A 20,042-nucleotide genomic window follows, 5' to 3' on the forward strand; every position below is an offset into this window, starting at 1 on the left:
AAGAGAAGTAATTCTGCTGTTTTTCTGTGGGAACTGTAGGTAATTATTTTTATGAATTTAGGCTGTGAAATGTTCCTGTTAAACACAAAGTTGAAAGGCAGCAGAAAGAAAAAATCAGTGCAGTAATCAGTGCTTAGTAATGTAAGAGGCTCTACTCTTATTTCTTGTTAGACACAAAAACTTGTATTGAAAGGAACATAAGGGGTTTAAAAGAGAATTCAGCCTGTGTATTCTGTATGGAAAGCAGAGATACCAGGTTAGTGCTTCAGCCTCTTCTGGTTAAGGATGGCCTTGTTGTCTATCTCTGCCAGTCTCTGAATGTGGGGGAATGGCATCTGATTGCCTCCTAAAGCAAAGTAGTAAGTCTAAGACCGATACAAGGGTGCACAATGAAGATCAGTGTTTCCTCCTTGCTTTCATCAGAGCACAGCTTCATTTAGGTCAAATTAGTTTGGAGAATTGCATCTGCGGCGTCTCCGTGTATGTACGGAGCTGAACAGAGCTGGAGCGTATCGCTAGTGCAGTTGGCATGTAGGAGTTACTGGGCACTGTTCTATGGTTGGTGAAATTTAAATGTGGGAGTTTTATGGGACTGAACATGCTCAGTATAGATGAAGGTCAGTGGAGCTGACAGCTTGCCCACTGCAGGCAGAAGGTTCAGAGATGCTATTAACATCTCTCTGAAAAGCTCTGAGTATATGGATGTGGCAATTTTCAGAGACTTCTAAGTAAACCATACCTGAGTGTGTTTTTCAGGTGGACTGCCAAAATATCTCTGTGGACATGTCGTCCATCTGAGGTCCTGCAGCAAAGCATAAAAGTGACACAACTTTGTAGAGAAATATTTGTTGTGCTGTCTCAGAGAGGAAATGTTGGAAACCCATCCCCAAATGATTACTATTTGATAAACTTAAGCAGTGAAAATCAGAGGCCTGTAACAGAAAGAAATATTAAGTATAATTTTACTGACATCTCCCCTTACAACACCATTTTGAAATCTTTTCACTCAAATTTGTAATCTGCATTCACATTGGTGTAGGAAGTCAACACAATGATTTTTAATAATGAAACTTATGATGATTTAAGCTAATGGAATTTTACATGTGCATGATAGTAAGTTCTCAGAAGGAAACATTAAGTGTAGAGGGGGAATAATCTTATTAAAATCCCTTCCCCGTTCTTAACTTCCATGCGTACTGAAATATTAGAGGGGAGAGAAGGAAAAACCTTTGTTAAAAAAGTTGAGGTCCAATTGAGAAGGTATGCTGAGTTGAAAAATATTCTTTTCTAGGTACATATTTAAACTCCACATTTTCTGAAGTATCAGCATTAAATTAATGTATTTTATGTAAGAGTTCTGTTAAGTCTTTGGGATATTAATATATTCTGAAAATTAGGTGTTGGATATATTTTAACCTGATGCAGCTAATATGAAAATCATTTGTTTTGTCAATGCTTCCTGGACTAGAATTCCACTTTTTGGTCCTTATCCTAGGTAAGACATTGTTTGCAAATTGTGCTTCTTGGGAGGGTGTTTGTAAAAGAAACGTAACTGTCGAAGATGTGATGTTGCCAAGGTATTAAGGTAATGGTAAAAGCGGAGTGGTTGTCATAGTGACAGTTAAAAATAAACGGTGAAATTGTTCTGGCTTTTTTTTTTTTCAGTCTGCTGAAGAAAATTGAGCGGGAAACATGGAGGGAAAGTGGCGTTTCATTAATCGCCACTGTGACTCGCCTCATGGAGAGGTTACTGGACTACAGGTGAGTGATTATCGCAATTTATAAGTAGGATTGTCATCTTCAAAATATTAGGAGGTAGATATGATCTTGTGCAAGTGGTGACTACGTGTGGATACATCAACTATAACGTTCAGGATCTCTGACAGCAGTCAAGAGGACAATAAGACAAGCTTGGCTGAAAACCAACCAAGTAGCCTCCCCATGGTATGAAAATCCAGTGGCTTGCACAAGTTTCCTATCAAGGAATACTGGAACTTTTGGTTGTAGGTTAGTGGCTCAGGTTTGTCTGAAGACACAGAGCTCAATGCTAATCACCTGACAGTTGTTTTACAGAATATGTAAAATTCTTATTACTGTGTCAGTCATGCTTAGCTGTAGTGTCAGCCAGCACAGCAAGTATGTGTACAAAGATACGATCTCTGGGTGAGGAGCTGGCATCTGACTGTACCACATGAACAAAGGAGAGGGAAATAAGAGACATATTCTCCCTTTCAGGAGTGGGAGACTAAGAGATTTTTCTCAGTCCCTATTGAATTTTGTCTAGAACTTTAGGTTTCAGCTTAACCTTATTACCATCAGTTGTAGCACTTTGTAGAGCTTAAGTGTTAGTTTTTTCCCCCAGTTCCACGAAGTACACTAGTAAGACCTCATGCTCCACTTGCTATCCTCACTGATAGTTTGAAAGAAAAGCAATTTTGTCAACAAAGAGACCAAGCTCTTAATTTCTAGAACCCTTGGCAGTGCTATTCCCCTTCACAGATTCATTTGATTACAATCTCCAGGGCTCTCCATCCAACATTTTTCAAAACAATTGTGCATACTGGTGCTTATGAGAGTATTTGGGATGATTGTTTAGCTTACATATGCAAGAATGTTTTAAAACTATGTTAAATTTCTTTTAATGACTGCATGGTGAGGTCAGCCTCTAGTATGGTTATACTGACACTATTTTTAACTTTTTTTTAACCAAACTCTGTGTGGTTCCATTTTAACTTTTGACTTGGGGGTCAGACCTGTTACCTCCCCACACAATAAATTATACCAATTATAAAGTATTGCTGAGGATGATTTGGTGGATCTTGGAGCATTTTACAGAGGAGGTCAGCATCATTCTGTTTTTTTCACAGAGGAGGAGCTAATGCTGTAACTCTAACGAATTCAGGTGAAGAAAGCAGACTCATCCCTGCTCAATTCCCTCATTCACAGCATTCTCTTGCCTTTGGCAACGCAAGTCTTTGTGCTGCACTTTGTTTTCTGAGGTGCTCTTCCCTATGCGAAGATAAATGCCATCCCTTTTGACTTTCATTACTTTCTGTTTTAGGGACTGCATGAAAATGGGAGAAGTGGATGGCAAGAAGATTGGCTGCACTGTTAGCCTTTTGGTTTGTATAATACTTTTTCCCTTTTTTATTTCAGTTGAGAATTTTCTAGTACGCAGCCACACATTTGAATAGGGGGTACCTTGCTTCTACATGCAGTTTGAGTAGATGTAGACAGAATAATTCTGCACTTAGGACCCCTGATTTTTTTTTCAGGTTGAAATTGATACAGTGGGGAGTTAGTCTTCCTCAGCATTTTATAGTTGGGCTCTGAGAGATTTCTAATACTGCTTTATTCAGTTTTCAGTCTCTTCCTGATGGATAAACTTCACCAAAGTTTATTTAGTCTCTGAGTTTATAAAGCAAATAAATAAACAACTTCTCCAGACAAAACAAAACATAGATGATTTCTCCTGTTTCCCTTCTTCCCTGATAACTGATGCAGGTTGGTTCTTATGACATATGGTATATGATATCTCCTGAAGACTGCAGGCTATCTCTTCTCTTCCTAGAAGAGCCAGAAATGCTGCTCAAGACCTCTTCTTCCCTTGTTATCATCATTTCAACAAACCAACAGTACCAATTTGTAATATGAAAAAGATTTCATTTTTGCTTACAAGATACATTTTGGTTTGAGGCCAGTTTCCACTGACAAGTTGGTTGACTTCCGTTAACCTTGGAAAGTTTCTTGTTTTCATGGTGCATGTTTTGGAAATCTGTATTTTTAGCTAGGGAAAAAAACCAGAATAAGCTGACTTGTAATTCTGCATTTTTGACGTCAGTGAAACAATTTGGTATCACTTCTAAGTAGCAGTTATACATAAGAGAATAAAGGATTTCTTCAGTAGGAAAATAGTTCTCTCTAAATAGGGATGATGTTTACTACATAGCTGCAGAGCAGCTGGCTTTCTGTCCAAATCTCTGGCATGATTTGAATTCTGTAAAGCACCTGGATTATTTTCATCCTATCACTAAGGAGTTTTGAAACTATTATTAGCAAATCATCCAAGATTTGCACAAAAAGAAAATCCAAATATTTAAAAACCTCAAAACACCATAGTAGTTTTTAATGGGATTTTCAATTACTTGTACAGGCTAAGGCAGATTTCATATCCTAATAATAATTTTCAGACAAATTTTAATACTATTTGCACACCAGAAAAACAACAAATGCAAAATTTTGAAAATGAAATTCAAATTACGAAAGTAGTCCACGAATTTTAAGACATTTGCTTTCCCATGTGATGGATAAACTGGTTGACAACTCAAAAGATGTTTCATGCGATGAGAAATTACAGGAATGTATACTATTAAAGTTAGTTAGAGGAAGAAGCATTAGTTCATTTTTCACCACTAGTTTGAAGGTATTCTGACTTCATGAGAAGACCGGTTGGCATGAAAAGAGAATTTTTACATTGCTTTACTATAGAGGTATATACTGTTCTTCTGGGAAACAGAACTGTCCAAGTTAACCAAGCTGTAAAATTAACTGGAATTATGCCACGTCACAAAATATGCAGAAAGGTTTCACATTAGTAATGCTTGTTTGGAAAAGCTGGTTTAAGAGGTGTCTAATGCAGTTAGTTCCTTATGCATAAGAATCACCTTACTCCAATTTAAAAGTTGAATTTCTCATGAAATAACTCTCTCATCACAGAGCTGTACGAAAGCATTGAGAGTATATCAAATAACTTTTGGTAACTCACTGAGGAGTTTTTCTCAGGCATATCTGGTTCTCATTGTGGTTTGACATTTAATTGATATTTCAGGTTTTATTAATTTAAAATTATATCTTTTTAGAAAGAGGAGATTTTCCTGTGGTTCTTTACACTGGCATATGACATCATGCCTTTTAAGCAGAACATGTCCACATTGCCTGTTTGAATGTTGTTTTCAAGCTGTTTTTTTCTTAGGAAAAATGTCTATGTCCCCTTTTGAACGCTACATCTGTTATATTTTAAGTCTTGAAATAGTTCATTGAAAAAACACACGTCAGCTTTATTAGCATGATGTATTTCCTGAGCTGTGACTGGGTTGTCTGGCAGTGGTCTGCCTGACAGACCCACTGGACATTGTCAGAGCTGAGCTTCAGAGGAGAACTAGTTGATTTGTGTAGTTCAGATTTGTGACAAGTACTGGAGTCTTTAGTGCTCAGGGCTAAGAGCCAAGAAGCCTCGTACTGCAGTTCAGTACCATATTTTGTCTTAATTTTTATGCTTTATTCCTCACAATTCTATATCATGGATTATGGGGTTTTTTTCAGGCAGGTAAATAGAACATACAAAAAGATACATTTTCATTTTCTCTTCCAAAGAGGAGCATATGTTTCTGATCTGCACCTTGTAGGAGGAAAGGAGAAGTCTTTGGATTATAAAGGTGGATGGTGGCCTAAAGGGAGCATGTCAATACAGAGCTATTATTATGTAGTCATTTTCTCAAATCAGTTAAAAAAATACTTTCTCTATAAAGTTTTTATTTTGATACTTCCATAATATTTCTTCCACCTCTGTCTTCGATAATAACTCAGTTTAGGAAACAGTAGTGCAGCATAAGAATACTGTACAATAGGGGGAAAATTTTGGCCACTTGCATAGGGTTCAAAATAGTAAGTGATTTGAATAATAGAACAAAAATTGTTAACTGCTGATGAGGAACAGTGCTAGATTCTTCTGTCCTATAGATTCTTATTAACTAAGGCAGGTTAAACCTGAGCATTAAGTATGGGCTAGCAGGGGGATTCCAGCTGCATGCCCATAGTGAGTATAGCAATACTTGTGAACAGCTGTATAGGATTGTGCTCCTCTCCCTGTAACTTATTTGTACTTTGTTTTAGGGCTTGCTTAGAAATGTTTTGAACTAAGAGTTTTAATGTTCCATTCCATATTTTATCCATGTAACAACAAATAGCAGTTATGCATCCAGAAATCTTTAGCCACTTGTAGAAATTTTGTCCTGGATATCACTTTAGACTGCAACTTTGTGTAATTCAGTCATGCAATGCAATATTTTTTCATCAGTTACCAGTTCCCAGCATCAGTTAGGGCTGAAGAAATCACATTTTTGATTCAGGATTATGAATTATGAATTACTGAATAGTTCTTCATAAACCTACCATAGTCCTTCTGGCATTTTGCTATGACAGAAGTAAGAATAGATATACCAGGCAGTAATAATTTGTTAAAATATGAATACAAAAGTCAGATTGTTGTCAATATTTTAAAATCAACATGCAGCTTTCAGCAAGATGGTAAGTGGCCTTTGTAAGTATATACGGGTGTACTTTTTGGGTAGATTGGCATATATAAAGAAAGAACTATCAGCTTTCAGTTCTATCATGTTCTTCCTCATGTTCTATGAGAATTTAAATAAAAAACCCAAACAAACAATATTCAGCAGCATGTTGACTTGTCTACTGAAAAGTCACTATTCCATTTACTATTTCTTCCTGTATTACTGCAGGTCTGTGTAATAACTTTGTACATGTGAAACTTTCAAATCTACGCATGTATTTCTAGAGCATCATGTTTGAAGTCTTTTGTTTTTAACCGCTGTTATATATTTATTAACTACTACATTTCATTAAAAAATTAAATTTTATTGCAGAATTTTTACAAGACTGAACTGAACAAGGAAGAGATGTATATTCGCTATATTCATAAGCTCTATGACCTACATCTGAAAGCACAGAACTTCACAGGTAATTGAGTACAAACTAGAAAAAGATATTTGGGACCAATCTGTGATTTGCAGCCTTTGCAAACCTGTAAGCTGTATCTTCAGTGCACAACATACCAACCCAGGCAACTGCTGAGTTTCCGTCACAATTAATCTCTCTCAAAATATGGCTTTTTTTCAGCCCCACAACTCAACTACTTGTTGTGCTCTGTTGAATGTAAATGTTTACTGTCGATAGGCACTAGCAATAAATATGTGATGCAGTCATTGTTCACCCAGGAGGAGTAAAGTTTAGAGGAAGTTTTTATGGGTCTGTTTGGTAGTATCTAAGCCTGCGTACTTTTTTTGGAATGCTGCTGGTTAGCTATTTGGTGTGGTGTTTCTACACAGCTGTGTTTCACAACACAGCTTGTACGTTAAAAAAATAAAAGAAAGGAAGACCCATATCACTTGCTAACGATTAGACAGACACCCTAAAACCTGTAACGAGTACAACACTTTGCTTGTGTTTTTCTATCTTCACGTACCACGTTTGCAGTACTATTGTCCAGGATTTTTCAATGCAAATTTAGTACCAGGGCTGGCCATTCTCTTTTAAATTAAGAAATAAGAAGATAATTTACATGATTGTTGTTTATACAACATAAAGTGCACTTCATTTGGGTAACTACATGCCATCAATAATTGCTGGAGAAGACATTAATAATACCAACCTAATAAAATCAGTATCTCTTTAAATTAAACAATCTTTGGTTGCTAAAATGTTTAACTAACATTGTCGTATCTCCATCTTTTCCGCAGTGTTTGCAATTGTACCTGGATGTGTTCAGAATCCCTCCAGAATTTTTTCCTTTTTAAAAGGAGATGAGTTGGCTGGGGGTCATTAAGAAACAGGCTGCAGGTGCCTCCTGCCACAGCAAATTTCCTTATGCTTTTCTGCTATACATAGGGAAGATCCTTTCCACAGTCCCTTTGCAGTTCATGAGTTTGAAGTGTAAACTAGATAGCAGAATATATTAAGGAGAGAGTTTCATTTCCTCATGTGACCTGGCAGTAGTGAGTCACAAGAGAGCTTTGATTATCAAGAGGTGTCTGACACAGCTGCATTTTGTGCCAAACTATTCATTTCCTGATTTTGCGTAACAGATCTTAGTAACTCTTGAAGCGATATTGAGTTACTGTTAAACATTGGCTGCTAATATGTGTCCAGTTTACCTTCAGCGGTGATATTAATGCTATTTTTTTTAAATTGTTTTGCTATCCATTCGTACTTGAAACAGTATTTTTCTCAAAATTTATCTCCAGGACTTTGTTGTGTTTCTTGTGTATTTCTTATTAACATGTGTGCTTTTGTGTGTGTTTCGCCATGGTATATTCCACAACTGATATTCTTTTTGTTTACCATGAGAACGTTAAGGAGGGATTGTCTCACACTCATGGCACTGGGATAGAGACAGTCTTTCGACTTTTTCTATCCTTTCATAGTATGATTTACAGGACTGTTTTATACTAATCCTTAGCAAAAAAAAAAAAAAAAAAAAAAAAGAGTCCTTTTTAATATAAAATGTAGCTTCAAATCTTTCTTTACCCAGCACTCAGTTACAGCTATAAATATAACTCTCTTGAGGCTGAAGCACATAAATGCACTGATTCCTCTTGCGTCCCCTCAGTCACCTGAGAAGTGTAATGAGATTGTCTTTGTATCTATCCATCTTAGAAATGTTTGGTTTTCTGAATCTTTCCGGCATAAATTGAATTTCCCACACTGTGAGTCAACCATGTTTATCTCTCCTTACTGTTTTGGTGCACAGCCAGTACTTACAGACCTGGCCCAGAGGTACCAATATGTTATTTGTTATGCTGCCCACTGCCAGACATAGGGATGCTCAGTAGAGGGACACTATGGACCTTTTGTCCAGTATGGCCATTCCTGCTTTAGAAACCTTCTCTATACATTTATGATAACTTCTAAAAAAAGAAAAAAGGTATGGCAGACAAAAATCTGTTAAAAGGAAGGACTTGCATGCCAAGTTAGAAAGGAAAGGTCATAGTGATCTATCCCTGACATGTGTTTATGCTCTGCTAGCATTTTCTTTCTCTAGGATTTTGAATGATTTGTTGTTATCAACTTCATGGGGTTTTTTTAAACTGGTATATGGATGTGCTGTGTATTTTGAGCACCGAACTGTAGCAGGAAACTATGACAAAGTTTGTTACCAGTCAAGCATCCTGAAAATTGTGTGATGCCAGAATTAAGATTGTCTGTGCAACTTCAGCCCGTCTCCTTAGCACATATGTATTGCAGTGCAGCATCATGTTGCACCATGCTTAGCATTTTACAACACTGGGATTCAAAGCACACTCTCCCACAAGCATCTGCTGCAGTGATGGTTTTTCATCCACAGGTTCTTAAACTGGATGCTTAGAAGGAACACTACTGTTAGAAAAACTCTGTGGAGTTTGGTTTAAGTTGCCTGTCTTATGGGAACTCACATGACAGAGGCAGAAGTGGGATGTGGTTGCCTGGGCCATAAAAAGTACTTTAGTACTTTATAGGTATTTTTTGCCATATATATAACCTATAAAACCTGCCCTAAAATAAGGCCAGTAAGCAACTTCTTTCTCCAGTGCAGCACATCTCCAGAACATGGTCCATATTTGTACTGACTCACTTATGCAAAGTGGTCCTGTGAGTGAAAAAACAGACTATAAACACTAACTTGGAAAACAGTAATCCATATGTACAGTTAGCCAAATTGAATTGTCATAACCAGTAGTAATTCTGGTGTTTTATAATTGGCCAAAGACTGACTTTGCAATAGAGAGATTTATTTAATACTAGTTTTAGTGTACTGTTTCCAAGGAATTCTTTAAATCAAAGTAACAATAATCATAATTTTTACATTCCCAGATAATTTCTACTAGCCATGATCTAAAGATTACTGCACAGTTCTCTGACCAGAGAGCAACAATAGGGTAAATTCCTTCCAAACCTAAAATCAAAACAAAATACATATTAATTAAAAAAAAAAAAAAAGTAAAAGTGTGCACTTCTGAATTATTTGTTAGGGTAAAGTGTTAAGGCTCAGCTATGAGAAATTTATTTCTATTATGGAAAGAACGAAGTCTATTAAGCATACATCTCCCTCTCCATTTTCCTCCCAGTGCTGATCTCTTTTGGACTGTGTCCACAGTCCTGTCCATCTTCTTTCCTCTTTCTCTACTGATGTTCCTAATCCTCCACTCCTTGTACCCTTGCTTAGACAGCAGAGTCATTAAGAGTTAGCAGTAGGGAACACTAGGGCTAAGCAGAAAATTGTTTTCTAATTTCTCTGTCCTCTTTGTATTGTCACACTCCAGGAAAACTGTACCCGTGACTCCACTTTAAATAGCATGTGAAAATTGCAAGCTGAATTTATTATAGCTGTTGATAGTAACTCTGTCCAAAATCAGCACTACCATCTGTCTTATACTTGAAATAAATCAGTTACTCATTAAAAAGGTGCATCTCATCCAGAGCAGTCAGGTTTCTGTGTACTTTGTTTGACTGTTTCATTTGGTGTTCGTAAGTCCCGTGCTATCATTTGTCTTGCAGAGGCTGCCTACACGCTCCTGCTGTACGATGAGCTGCTGGAGTGGTCTGATCGGCCCCTCAGAGAATTCCTCAACTACCCCATGCAAACCGAGTGGCAACGCAAAGAGTGTCTCCATCTGACCATCATTCAAAACTTTGACAGGGGAAAGGTAAAACACTCCTGTTTTACAGTGTGGATCTGGAAAGGATAGTTTACTTGGTTTAGGATGTTAGTTCTAGGGTTGTGGTCTTTCCTCCTGTAGAGGGAAGTGTTTATCATCACCCGATTAAGCAGTTACTTAGAAACACAGTGGGTTTCTTCTAATCCTGTGTTTGTATCCTAGAAATCCCACACTTACATGTGAGAATAATTTGCACTTGTGTGGCAAGTCGCTTTGTAGCTGTCAAAGTACTTTATAAAAGATAGTGTAACTTCTCCACATTTTAAAGATGGTGAAAATTAGACATATAAAGCTGGTGAAATTCACTCAGTGACCAAGTGAGGAAAAAAATTCAGAGGTCTGGATTATAAGGACTATGTTTACACCTTCTAAATCATGTTGTAGCTTATAGAATAACAATTACAAAATCTCTAAAAAGCAATGGGCCTTGTGACCACTGAGAATGCTGATTCTGAATTTGGCAAGAGTAATTATCCTGTAGTCTAAAATTTTATATACACTTTCATGATTTGCCTTGCTGATAAACCAGCAGTTCATTGCAATTTTGTGTAATATCCACGTAAATCTAGTAAATGTAATCAAACTGATGTTGATCATCTTTTTCTTTTTTTTTCCCCAAAATTCTGTAATCTGCTTACAGAGTTTAATTTACATGGTGCAATAAAATGTTTTCCAGTCTACAAAAATTAGGGAGGATATGTTAAGAATACAATTTTAAAATGTAAAAATCATACTGTGTTGAATCAGTCTCATATGTAGTATCAAAAGAGATGTCCGCAATGACTTATGTCTTGTGCAGTGATATAAGAATCATGTATTAAATAAATTTCTAAATATTTTTTTGATCCTTCAGATAATTTATCAGTATTACCCAGCAGCTGTCTGTACGTCTAGTGGACAACATGTTCAAGTATTTTCAGTTATGGACAGTATGACTTAGTATGGAAAGAACAGACCACTAATAAATCATGAATTGTCAAACAGTTGCTTTGAAATTACTGAACATCTTTTACTTGCTTGCAGTGTTGGGAAAATGGCATTATCTTATGCAGGAAAATTGCAGAACAGTATGAGAGCTACTATGACTACAGAAACCTCAGCAAGATGAGGGTAATGTACTTGAGTACTCTTCATCCATCAGAGATTGAAAAGCTTTTTAGTTTGGCTTATAAGATATTACTTAAATTTGCCATGGAATGTTCCTTTGGTTTGGTTTGCAAACTTAATTTTTAGCTTGTGAGTTTTTTCTCCAATAAAGATCATAAAAAGGGAGTGAGCTTTTTGAAGAAAAACAGCAAAAGAAATGATCTTGTAATGTTTGTACCTGTACGGCACCCCTGTTGTGTGCATGTGTATGCAGATAAATTACATTACAAATTCATTTTTGTTGGTTTCTGGTGGTTTCTCAAGGGTTGTGCTCTATGCAGCCCTTCACTAGGAGCAGCAGCCTATCTTTGCAGTTGTAATTGCAAGCAAACAGCTTACAACAAGCAATGTACACCTTTGCAGTTTTTTTCTTTTACTGCTTAAAAATAGGGTCTGTTTAAAATCATATAGCCAAAATGAATCTTCCCTGGCACAGTCTTCCTGCTTTCTATCTAATTTTTTCTTAGAACTTTAAGCGTTGTTTCTTTCTTCATTCCTTCTTTCTGATACTGTATTTAAAGATTATTCAGTCTTTCCTTTTCTCCTCTGTGTCTGACGGATTCTACTTTATATTACAGCTTCCTTTTTAAATTTTCTGTATGTGTAGGATGCTTGCTGCTAGGACTGATTGAAGTGTACTTAATCCACAGCTGCTTAATAGCATTATGCAAAATTCTTAACACAGAGCTATGTGGTATTACTCCCTGTGATCTGCTTATTCCAGATATCTTCTATTTAGATATCCCAATGGCAGAATCCTGTAACCAAAAGCAAACTGACTATCATCATGTGAATAAAATAATTAGTTTATGCATGTTTAGTTAATTGTACTTAATGTGTTTTGTGTTTGAGTTGGGAAATATCCTTCTACTGTATCTGTGCCACCTATGTTAATCCAAAAATGGAGGTGCAGGGATTTACCATAGCAATATAACTAGGCAGCTATTTATATCATATATGCATTAAATAGCTGTCTGCATTACCTAAAATAGGGCTAATACTGGGGGTTTTTTTCGCAGTATTAAAACCACACAAACAGAGAATGCTTTGCTGAAGTATCATCAGAAAAGGGGGACTTTTACATTAAGATCACTTTGTGTCTGTTATGAGTGAAATAAAAGCAGGATGTATTGATCAAAAATGATGTTAATTGCTATTGTGAGATTTTGAAGAAACTCATATTTGACACTTAAATCATTGGATTCTGGTGTGATTTGGACACGGCTCTCTTGAATATGGAAATTGGACTTTGCTGACTAAACTGACCACATTACTGCCATGTGTTTGGATGATAAGCAGATTATTGGGTCATATGTTTCAAACTGCGCTTCTGTTACTTCCATTTTTCGTTAAAGAACTATGCCTGTTGTCATTAATCTAATATCTTACCCCTTTAACATAGGTACTTCATATTTTAAAGCTTTTTTTTTTTAATTATTGGAAACTTTTGGGTCATTAAAAGGTATAATTATTGAATCTGATGCATTCAGAGACTTCTGGATGTCCTTACTGTTGCTAAGAGCTGTACTGCATTTCCAGTACTCCAGAGCAGTGTGCTGAAAGGTCCTGCCTTTTGTGATAACTTAAGGTAAAAATATGTTTTCAAAAAAGACTGATTTCATTTCTTATCAATCTCATCCAGATGATGGAAGCATCTTTGTATGATAAAATTATGGATCAACAGCGTTTGGAGCCAGAATTTTTCAGAGTTGGATTTTATGGGAAAAAGTTCCCATTCTTCTTGAGAGTAAGTGAACTGAAAAAAACCCCAGAATGAAGTTATCGTGGAATTCATGCTGTTGTTCATAATCACTTTCTCAGTGTGAGAATTCAATCATACCATATACAAGTTCTCATCCTATGAGAAACAGGGTATTCTTTGTGGTAATTAATGAAATATCCACATGTTTTCAGAGTTAAGAAAAGGTCCTGTCTAAAGGCAGGAAAGACAAATGCTAGGATTCCAGAGTCCAACATAAACTTACTATTCATGTTTATGTTGGAAACTGTGCACCTATACTATTCCACAGACCAACACCTTCTTTTCATGGTAGTTTGTTCCCTTTCTCCTGTTCTGTTTCTGCTGGTGTCTGCTCAAAAGAAGGCTGTTAGAAGAGGCATCCTCTGGCAGTGGCACAATCAGCAATTTAGCATTTAATTGCTTTCCCAAGTTCCAGGTTTTTTAAATGACTTAAAAATTCAACATGCTGAGTTGCATTGATTATCAAAGTATTAAAACTGACACAATATGTAAGTTACTCTTGAACATGAATCTTGGATTCTGAAGTTACTGAAGTGCCCTTGAAAACGTTAGTCCTGTTTACCCTGTTCCCCTCTTCCACATCTGGATAAAACCAATTCAAAAATGTTAATTAGAAAGATTTAATGTTTAGATTACTAAACGTCAACTGATGAAGTAAAAGTACTGGGGAAAGTTGCACAATAGTGCAATACTTTCAGACCTGTAGGTCTCTTACTGGTTATGCATCTGCCCAGGAAGTATTTATGTATTTTCCAAGTTAAATGTACATAGTGGAGGTTTATGCTTGCAGCATCAACAAGGAACACCTCAAAACTTCCCATAGTTGGTTTAATTTTTATATGGCAAAGCAGTTTGTATGTCTGGCTGTGTTTGCTATAGAAGCAATAAAGAATAAATCTTCAGAATAAAGCTTTCACATTTTAATTTGTAGTTGCACAATAACACTATTGCAGCTGATTTCTTGTAGCAATTCCCAGGCTCTCACAATTCAATACTTCCTGTCTCCGCTGTCAAGATACTGTAAAGACAACAACTGTTTCTATGTAAACCTCCTTCAAGAGGAATTACACATCAATAATGGCTTTTTAGAATTTTCTACTGCAGATTTTAAAAGGAAATCCACTTAACAGCATTTTTAGAAAAATGGTTAAGATATTTCCTTATTTCAAATGTGTATGCAATGAGAAGCAAACCAGAAAGTGCTGCCCACAGCCATGGGAAGCCCTCAGCACCCCTATGGTCAGTGGCTCATTCCAATGGGTACTCGAAAGGCAGCAGCTCATCTTTAGTGTGGGGTGTTTGTTACACCTCTATTCATGTTGCACTATCTCAGGAAAATAAGTACGTTGGAGCCAGGAGTATTCCTTTACTTCACATTGCAAAAACTGGATAATTTCAATTAACCAGGCTGATAATTGACAAGCAAATTAAAGGCATTCTACCATTTTCTTATGTATTGTTTTCCTTCAGAATTGTGTAACTTTAAAGCAAAGTTTCCTAGTTCCTCATGGAAAGGTCTTTCAGCCCATTTCATTGTTTTAACTGTCTGTTGCATTATGTTTTTGTTATATGTTTTATACAATCTGATATGTTAGTTACAGCCTTTAATCCAATGTAATGATTTCTCCCTTTAGATTTTTATTAAAACTTTAAGTATGATAATTTGATTTTTCCAGGCTTTGGAATAAAACATACTTTATCGGGTAAAATTTCATTTTTGTAAGTAACCTGTTCTTTCTAGATTTCTTAATTTCTGCCTTTTGTTTCTTATTTTTCCTTTTCAAAATGATGTAAAAAATGCCCAGAAAGTCTATATTTAAGAGCGTATGTTTGGATCTATCTAATGATATCCAATTATTTTCACATAACTTGCTCTTTTTTTTTTTTTTTTTCTTATTCTGCTCAGAATAAGGAATTTGTTTGCCGAGGACATGACTATGAAAGGCTGGAGGCCTTCCAGCAGCGAATGTTGAATGAGTTCCCACATGCCATTGCTATGCAACATGCTAATCAGCCAGATGAGACCATCTTTCAGGCAGAAGCACAGTGTATCCACATAATCACAAACCCATACACTGCAGTTATGTCTTTGATATTTTTAAAAAACGTAGGTACACCTATAGCAAATTTCATTCTCAGTGTGCATCCACTGAAATAAATGGTAGGTGAAAATACCCTGCAATTTGTCCCTGTCGTTCTAGTATGTTTGGAATTTTTTTCCTGTAATTGTTGGTTTTATTTGAAAATTCCTTGGCAGGTTATTAAGATTCTTACTTTAGCCAAAAATACTTGTAGAACTATCACCACTGTGATAACAGTGGATCAGTTTAAGTTACAGGAATTTAAGTTCTTACAATACAACGTAATATTAGCATAGCATTGACATACTGTGTGTGAGAATATACTTTATTAAATCCCTTTACTCCATGTGCTATTCCATGTAAGTAGCTCTATTTCAAAAAGAAATATGAATTTTTCAACAAAACAGTACAAAGAAATCCCAAATCATCAAAAAATCTGTTTCCTCTCCCAAGCTGTTAAAATTCTAGGAGTGTTTCAAGATACACACTTTTTAAAGAGTTTTTCTTCTGTCATGCTTCAGGAGTCAATATGTTTTGCTAATTTGAATGAAGTAGGATGGCCTTAACTCTTTACGTATAGATTTGCAGATTTATGCAGTGACTCCAATTCCAGAAAACCAAGAAGTACTGCAGAGAGACGGCATTCCCGATAACATCAAGAGCTTTTACAAAGTAAATCACATCTGGCGATTCCGGTATGACAGGCCATTTCACAAAGGGACCAAGGACAAGGAAAATGAATTCAAGGTAAAGCACCATGCTCTCTCCTGAGCTACTAGACCTATGGCTTTATTTGTAACATCAAGGATAGTTGTGTTATTGAAACATTGTCTACGGTTGTGTTATTCAACTGAGTGTGGTATAACAAATTCTCTAGAGGAGAGAGTAGCTCAAGTTTGACTATTTCACTTCTCATTTTTATTGATTTAAAATGGAAAATACATGGGAGATGGAAGGTCTTACTGGATGTCGAAATAGGAGAGAAAAAAAGTACCCCTTTGTTTTTGCATCGGTGATATATAGGAGGCAGAACTGGAGACAGCAGAGCATCCTCCAGAGAAGTTTATAAGGCAGATGGAAAAACATTGTTAAGTAGGCAATATGGGGTATAGATAGGATTGCCAAAAGTTATCGCTTCCTAGAGGGAGGGAGAGTTTTGACTAAACTGCAGCATAATGTTCTGTTCCTGTGATATCATGACCAAAAGCTACCTCAGAACTTAGAGACTGTCCCAGGGAAGAGGAATAGTCCCTTCCCTGATATGTAAAGGACTTCTGTTCCTCCTCATAAGAATATCACACAGAAAATTCATTTTACATTCTTCTGGTGTAATTTTAATTCTTACCCAATAGAAACACCTACATCCTGATGCAAAATATATTCTGGCATTCAGGCACAAAAAGAGAATTATTCAATAATAATTTTGTTATAAAGTTAGAGGAAAGAGCACTATCCCGTGTGTTGATTTGTCATTTTACGAACCTCAGAGTGTTTAACAGTAGTACATTTGAGTGTCCCGTCAGCCATGCATTCTTAACTCTCCCTCTCCTCAGATGATATCTCAGAAAGGAAATATTAAAATGCTAATTTAGTTGTGAGTGACTTTTGGAGATTAGGGGACAACATATAATATAGAATAATATGTTTAAGAGTGAAGCATCAGCAGAACTTATTGCTTAGTAGTAGGTCCTAGAAAGTAAGGAGAAAATGAATGCCATGGGCTTCTGAGATAGACATTTCAGTAGAAATTTGGATGTTAATACTTTTTTTTTTTGAATGTATACTGTAATTTAAATGAAGGTATTAATAAAGAAAACTGGGAATATTTAAGGAAAACATAGAGGTAAATTTGAGAAATAAATTGGGTTTGTATATTGTAGAGTCTGTGGGTGGAGAGGACCACACTGATCTTGGTGCAGAGTTTACCTGGGATCTCTCGTTGGTTTGAAGTGGAAAAACGTGAAGTAGTGAGTATGAGACTGCAATATGTATTGTGGGTTGGTTTACTTCCTTATCCGTATGATATTTGATGAACTACTTTAAGAGGTACTACCCGTACCTAATCTCTTTGCTCAAGTTTTTAAGCTGGCTGCAACAGAATTATTTACGAAGTATTTTGAGTGGTTTCATTTCTATTGTCTTGAAAAGTATTATTAAGTTACCACCCTCATGATTCATTTGAACAGTTGAGGAAAAAAGAGGCTGGGAATAATGGGCAGCCAAAGGCAACGTTTAATGTCAGCAAATTACATTCTTAAAACTCAGCATGATGTAACGTTTAATACTTAGAATATCTATAGCTTAACATATCTTTCAGTATTCTCAAAAAGTAAACATTCTCCAAGTTCCTGTACTATAATGAACACCATGTGAGTCTATCTCAGTGTCTGCCTAAAGCTCTGTTAAGTTCCCAGATCTCAGCATGGGCAGGGAAGGACGCCTACACAGAACCTATAGGAACTGGGTCTAATGTAGCAATCTGTTACTGACACAGTGTAATTTCCTCTCCTTCCCTGTTGTTATATTTCTTAGAAAATCCTTAAATACGTTTCAAATGTATTCAGAGAAGTGTTCCTCATATAACGATCTCTAAATAATTGGTCAGTTGTTGAGCCCAGCAGTATAAGATCTGTAACTTTTCCTTCCTGTGAAAGCCTGTCTTACAGTAGTCCCTTTAAATATAGGGATACCATTGTACAACTGCTTTTCTCTAGAAGTCTGTTGTGGTTTTCTTTTATAATAGGAATAAAATTTCATTTGTTCACCATCCTCGTATTCTCCTGTGGAAAATCAAAAACAGAATTTAGTAAAAATCAAAAAATTGTGTGTGACATGAGAAATGTTGTTAGTTGACTCTTACTGAGTCCTTATAAGGTTAATATGAAGATCCTCAAGTTACTATCATGTTGGTCACCATTTCTAAAAGTTAACTGTAATAATTTTTCCTGGGTGTAGGCTAGATCATAACTCAGGTTTGTGCTTGTTTGCTTTGGTAAATGATGGCAGCTGCAGGCCTGCACTTTTCTCATCACTTAGCTTTTTGTTTCTCCTGCAGTTCATGCTACTTGTGGGCAAAGCTTCCTCACTCCCTAGGGAGGACAGGCCCGTCCCCCTCAAGGGCTGCTCTTGACTGTAACTTCATTATCATCTTAGCTCAAAGCTTACACTTAAGCTCCTCATCCGTAATGCCTAGCTGTTGACTTCACTTTGGGCGAGGGAACAAGTTTTGCCCATACTTAAGCTCTGCTCTGTGCCCTTACGCATGGTGAAGCTCTCCCTGATCTCAAGCCCAGTTTAGGTGAAGTTACCAAGGACAGTTTAGCCCTGAAGTCCAAGAGTTCCACCATAGGCTGAAGAGTAAGTGTGTTTTGCAGCAAGGGCTGAGTATCTCTCAAGGTTAGGTAATGAATCTAAAAGAGAGGGAGGGTTGTTTATTTTCGTCCTTAATTACATGATAAATTCAGTTCTCTCATTGCTCAGAGAATACACTTGGAGTGTAGCCCAAGTGAGAAGAACTTCTTCTGCCTCAGTACTCTAGAACATAGAATAACATTGTTTTCTTTTAACAAATCAAAAATTACCTTTAAAATATTTCATCTTTCAAGTGAAGATTAAGCATGTTTCCAATGTTCCTCACTCCTCTTTCAGGTGGAAATGAGTCCCCTTGAGAATGCTATTGAAGTCTTAGAAAATAAGAACCAGCAGCTGAGAACACTGATTAGTCAGTGTCAGACTCGACAGATGCAAAATATTAACCCTCTCACAATGTGCCTGAATGGGGTTATTGATGCAGCAGTTAATGGTGGAGTTGCTAGATACCAAGAGGTAGGCAATTTTATTTTCTGTCTATTAAAAATCTGTTATAAAACAGTTTCTTACTGGTTTCTTTCTCTATACAGATGCAGCTCCTCTGTATGAACTGAGGACAGAAAACACAATATCATTTATAGTTTTACTTATACCTATATTGCAGTTTTGGTTGAGGTGATGTTGTATTTGTATAGCTTTATTGAAATGACTGTTTTGCTGCAGGTAGTCCCATCAACTTACTCCAGTGATGAGATGATTCACAATTACCTTGAATTCTCAAGTGGTTTGTTTAGGGACTTTCAATGAAATAGTTAATTGTAACTATATTATTATAATATATTCCCTCCTCCTCCCCCTTCTAGGTCAGGAGCTACTTCTAGCCAACCAACAAATATACTCTTTTGTGCTGACATTAAAATTTTAAGATATATATACACATGCATATATATATATATTTATATATATAAAATTATTAACAATATATTTATTATCTTGAAGAGTCATATTTTTCTTGAGCCTTCTTTCTTTTCTCCAAGTTTTTAAGGAGAGAAATTTTCTGGAAAAATCTAGTAGGAAATAATACATATAATGAAGAAATGTCTAATGCTGGATTTGTTCCCAAAAATTGTTGCTCATTAGTATCAGGTCTGCATAACTTTAGGAGAACCTTAAATGCTTGAGATGCTGTATTTCCACAAAGTTCTGTGGAATTGTGAAAGTGCAGAGAAAGGAAGGATATCTCTTTCATCCCAG

The 20,042-nt window shown here is 36.3% G+C and overlaps 1 protein-coding gene across 2 annotated transcripts in view; it reads left to right on the forward strand.

The window, feature by feature from the left end:
• Positions 1 to 20,042, forward strand: part of DOCK4 (dedicator of cytokinesis 4) — a gene marked incomplete at both ends in the record, with an annotated part of 231,610 nt that overhangs the window by 194,350 nt on the left and 17,218 nt on the right. Inside the window, 11 exons of one of the 2 annotated variants that reach the window (XM_080361118.1) lie at positions 1,469 to 1,495; positions 1,666 to 1,761; positions 3,062 to 3,122; positions 6,663 to 6,756; positions 10,330 to 10,478; positions 11,514 to 11,600; positions 13,279 to 13,383; positions 15,305 to 15,446; positions 16,060 to 16,226; positions 17,360 to 17,446; positions 19,128 to 19,304. In XM_080361118.1, the coding sequence (XP_080217244.1) occupies positions 1,469 to 1,495; positions 1,666 to 1,761; positions 3,062 to 3,122; positions 6,663 to 6,756; positions 10,330 to 10,478; positions 11,514 to 11,600; positions 13,279 to 13,383; positions 15,305 to 15,446; positions 16,060 to 16,226; positions 17,360 to 17,446; positions 19,128 to 19,304 (1,192 nt within the window). The remainder of the gene's footprint in view (positions 1 to 1,468; positions 1,496 to 1,665; positions 1,762 to 3,061; positions 3,123 to 6,662; positions 6,757 to 10,329; positions 10,479 to 11,513; positions 11,601 to 13,278; positions 13,384 to 15,304; positions 15,447 to 16,059; positions 16,227 to 17,359; positions 17,447 to 19,127; positions 19,305 to 20,042) is intronic. The other variant, XM_080361119.1, reaches the window with a different exon arrangement.

The sequence above is a fragment of the Nesoenas mayeri genome (genome assembly GCF_963082525.1).
Source record: "Nesoenas mayeri genome assembly, chromosome: 1".
Taxonomy (NCBI): Eukaryota; Metazoa; Chordata; class Aves; order Columbiformes; family Columbidae; genus Nesoenas; species Nesoenas mayeri.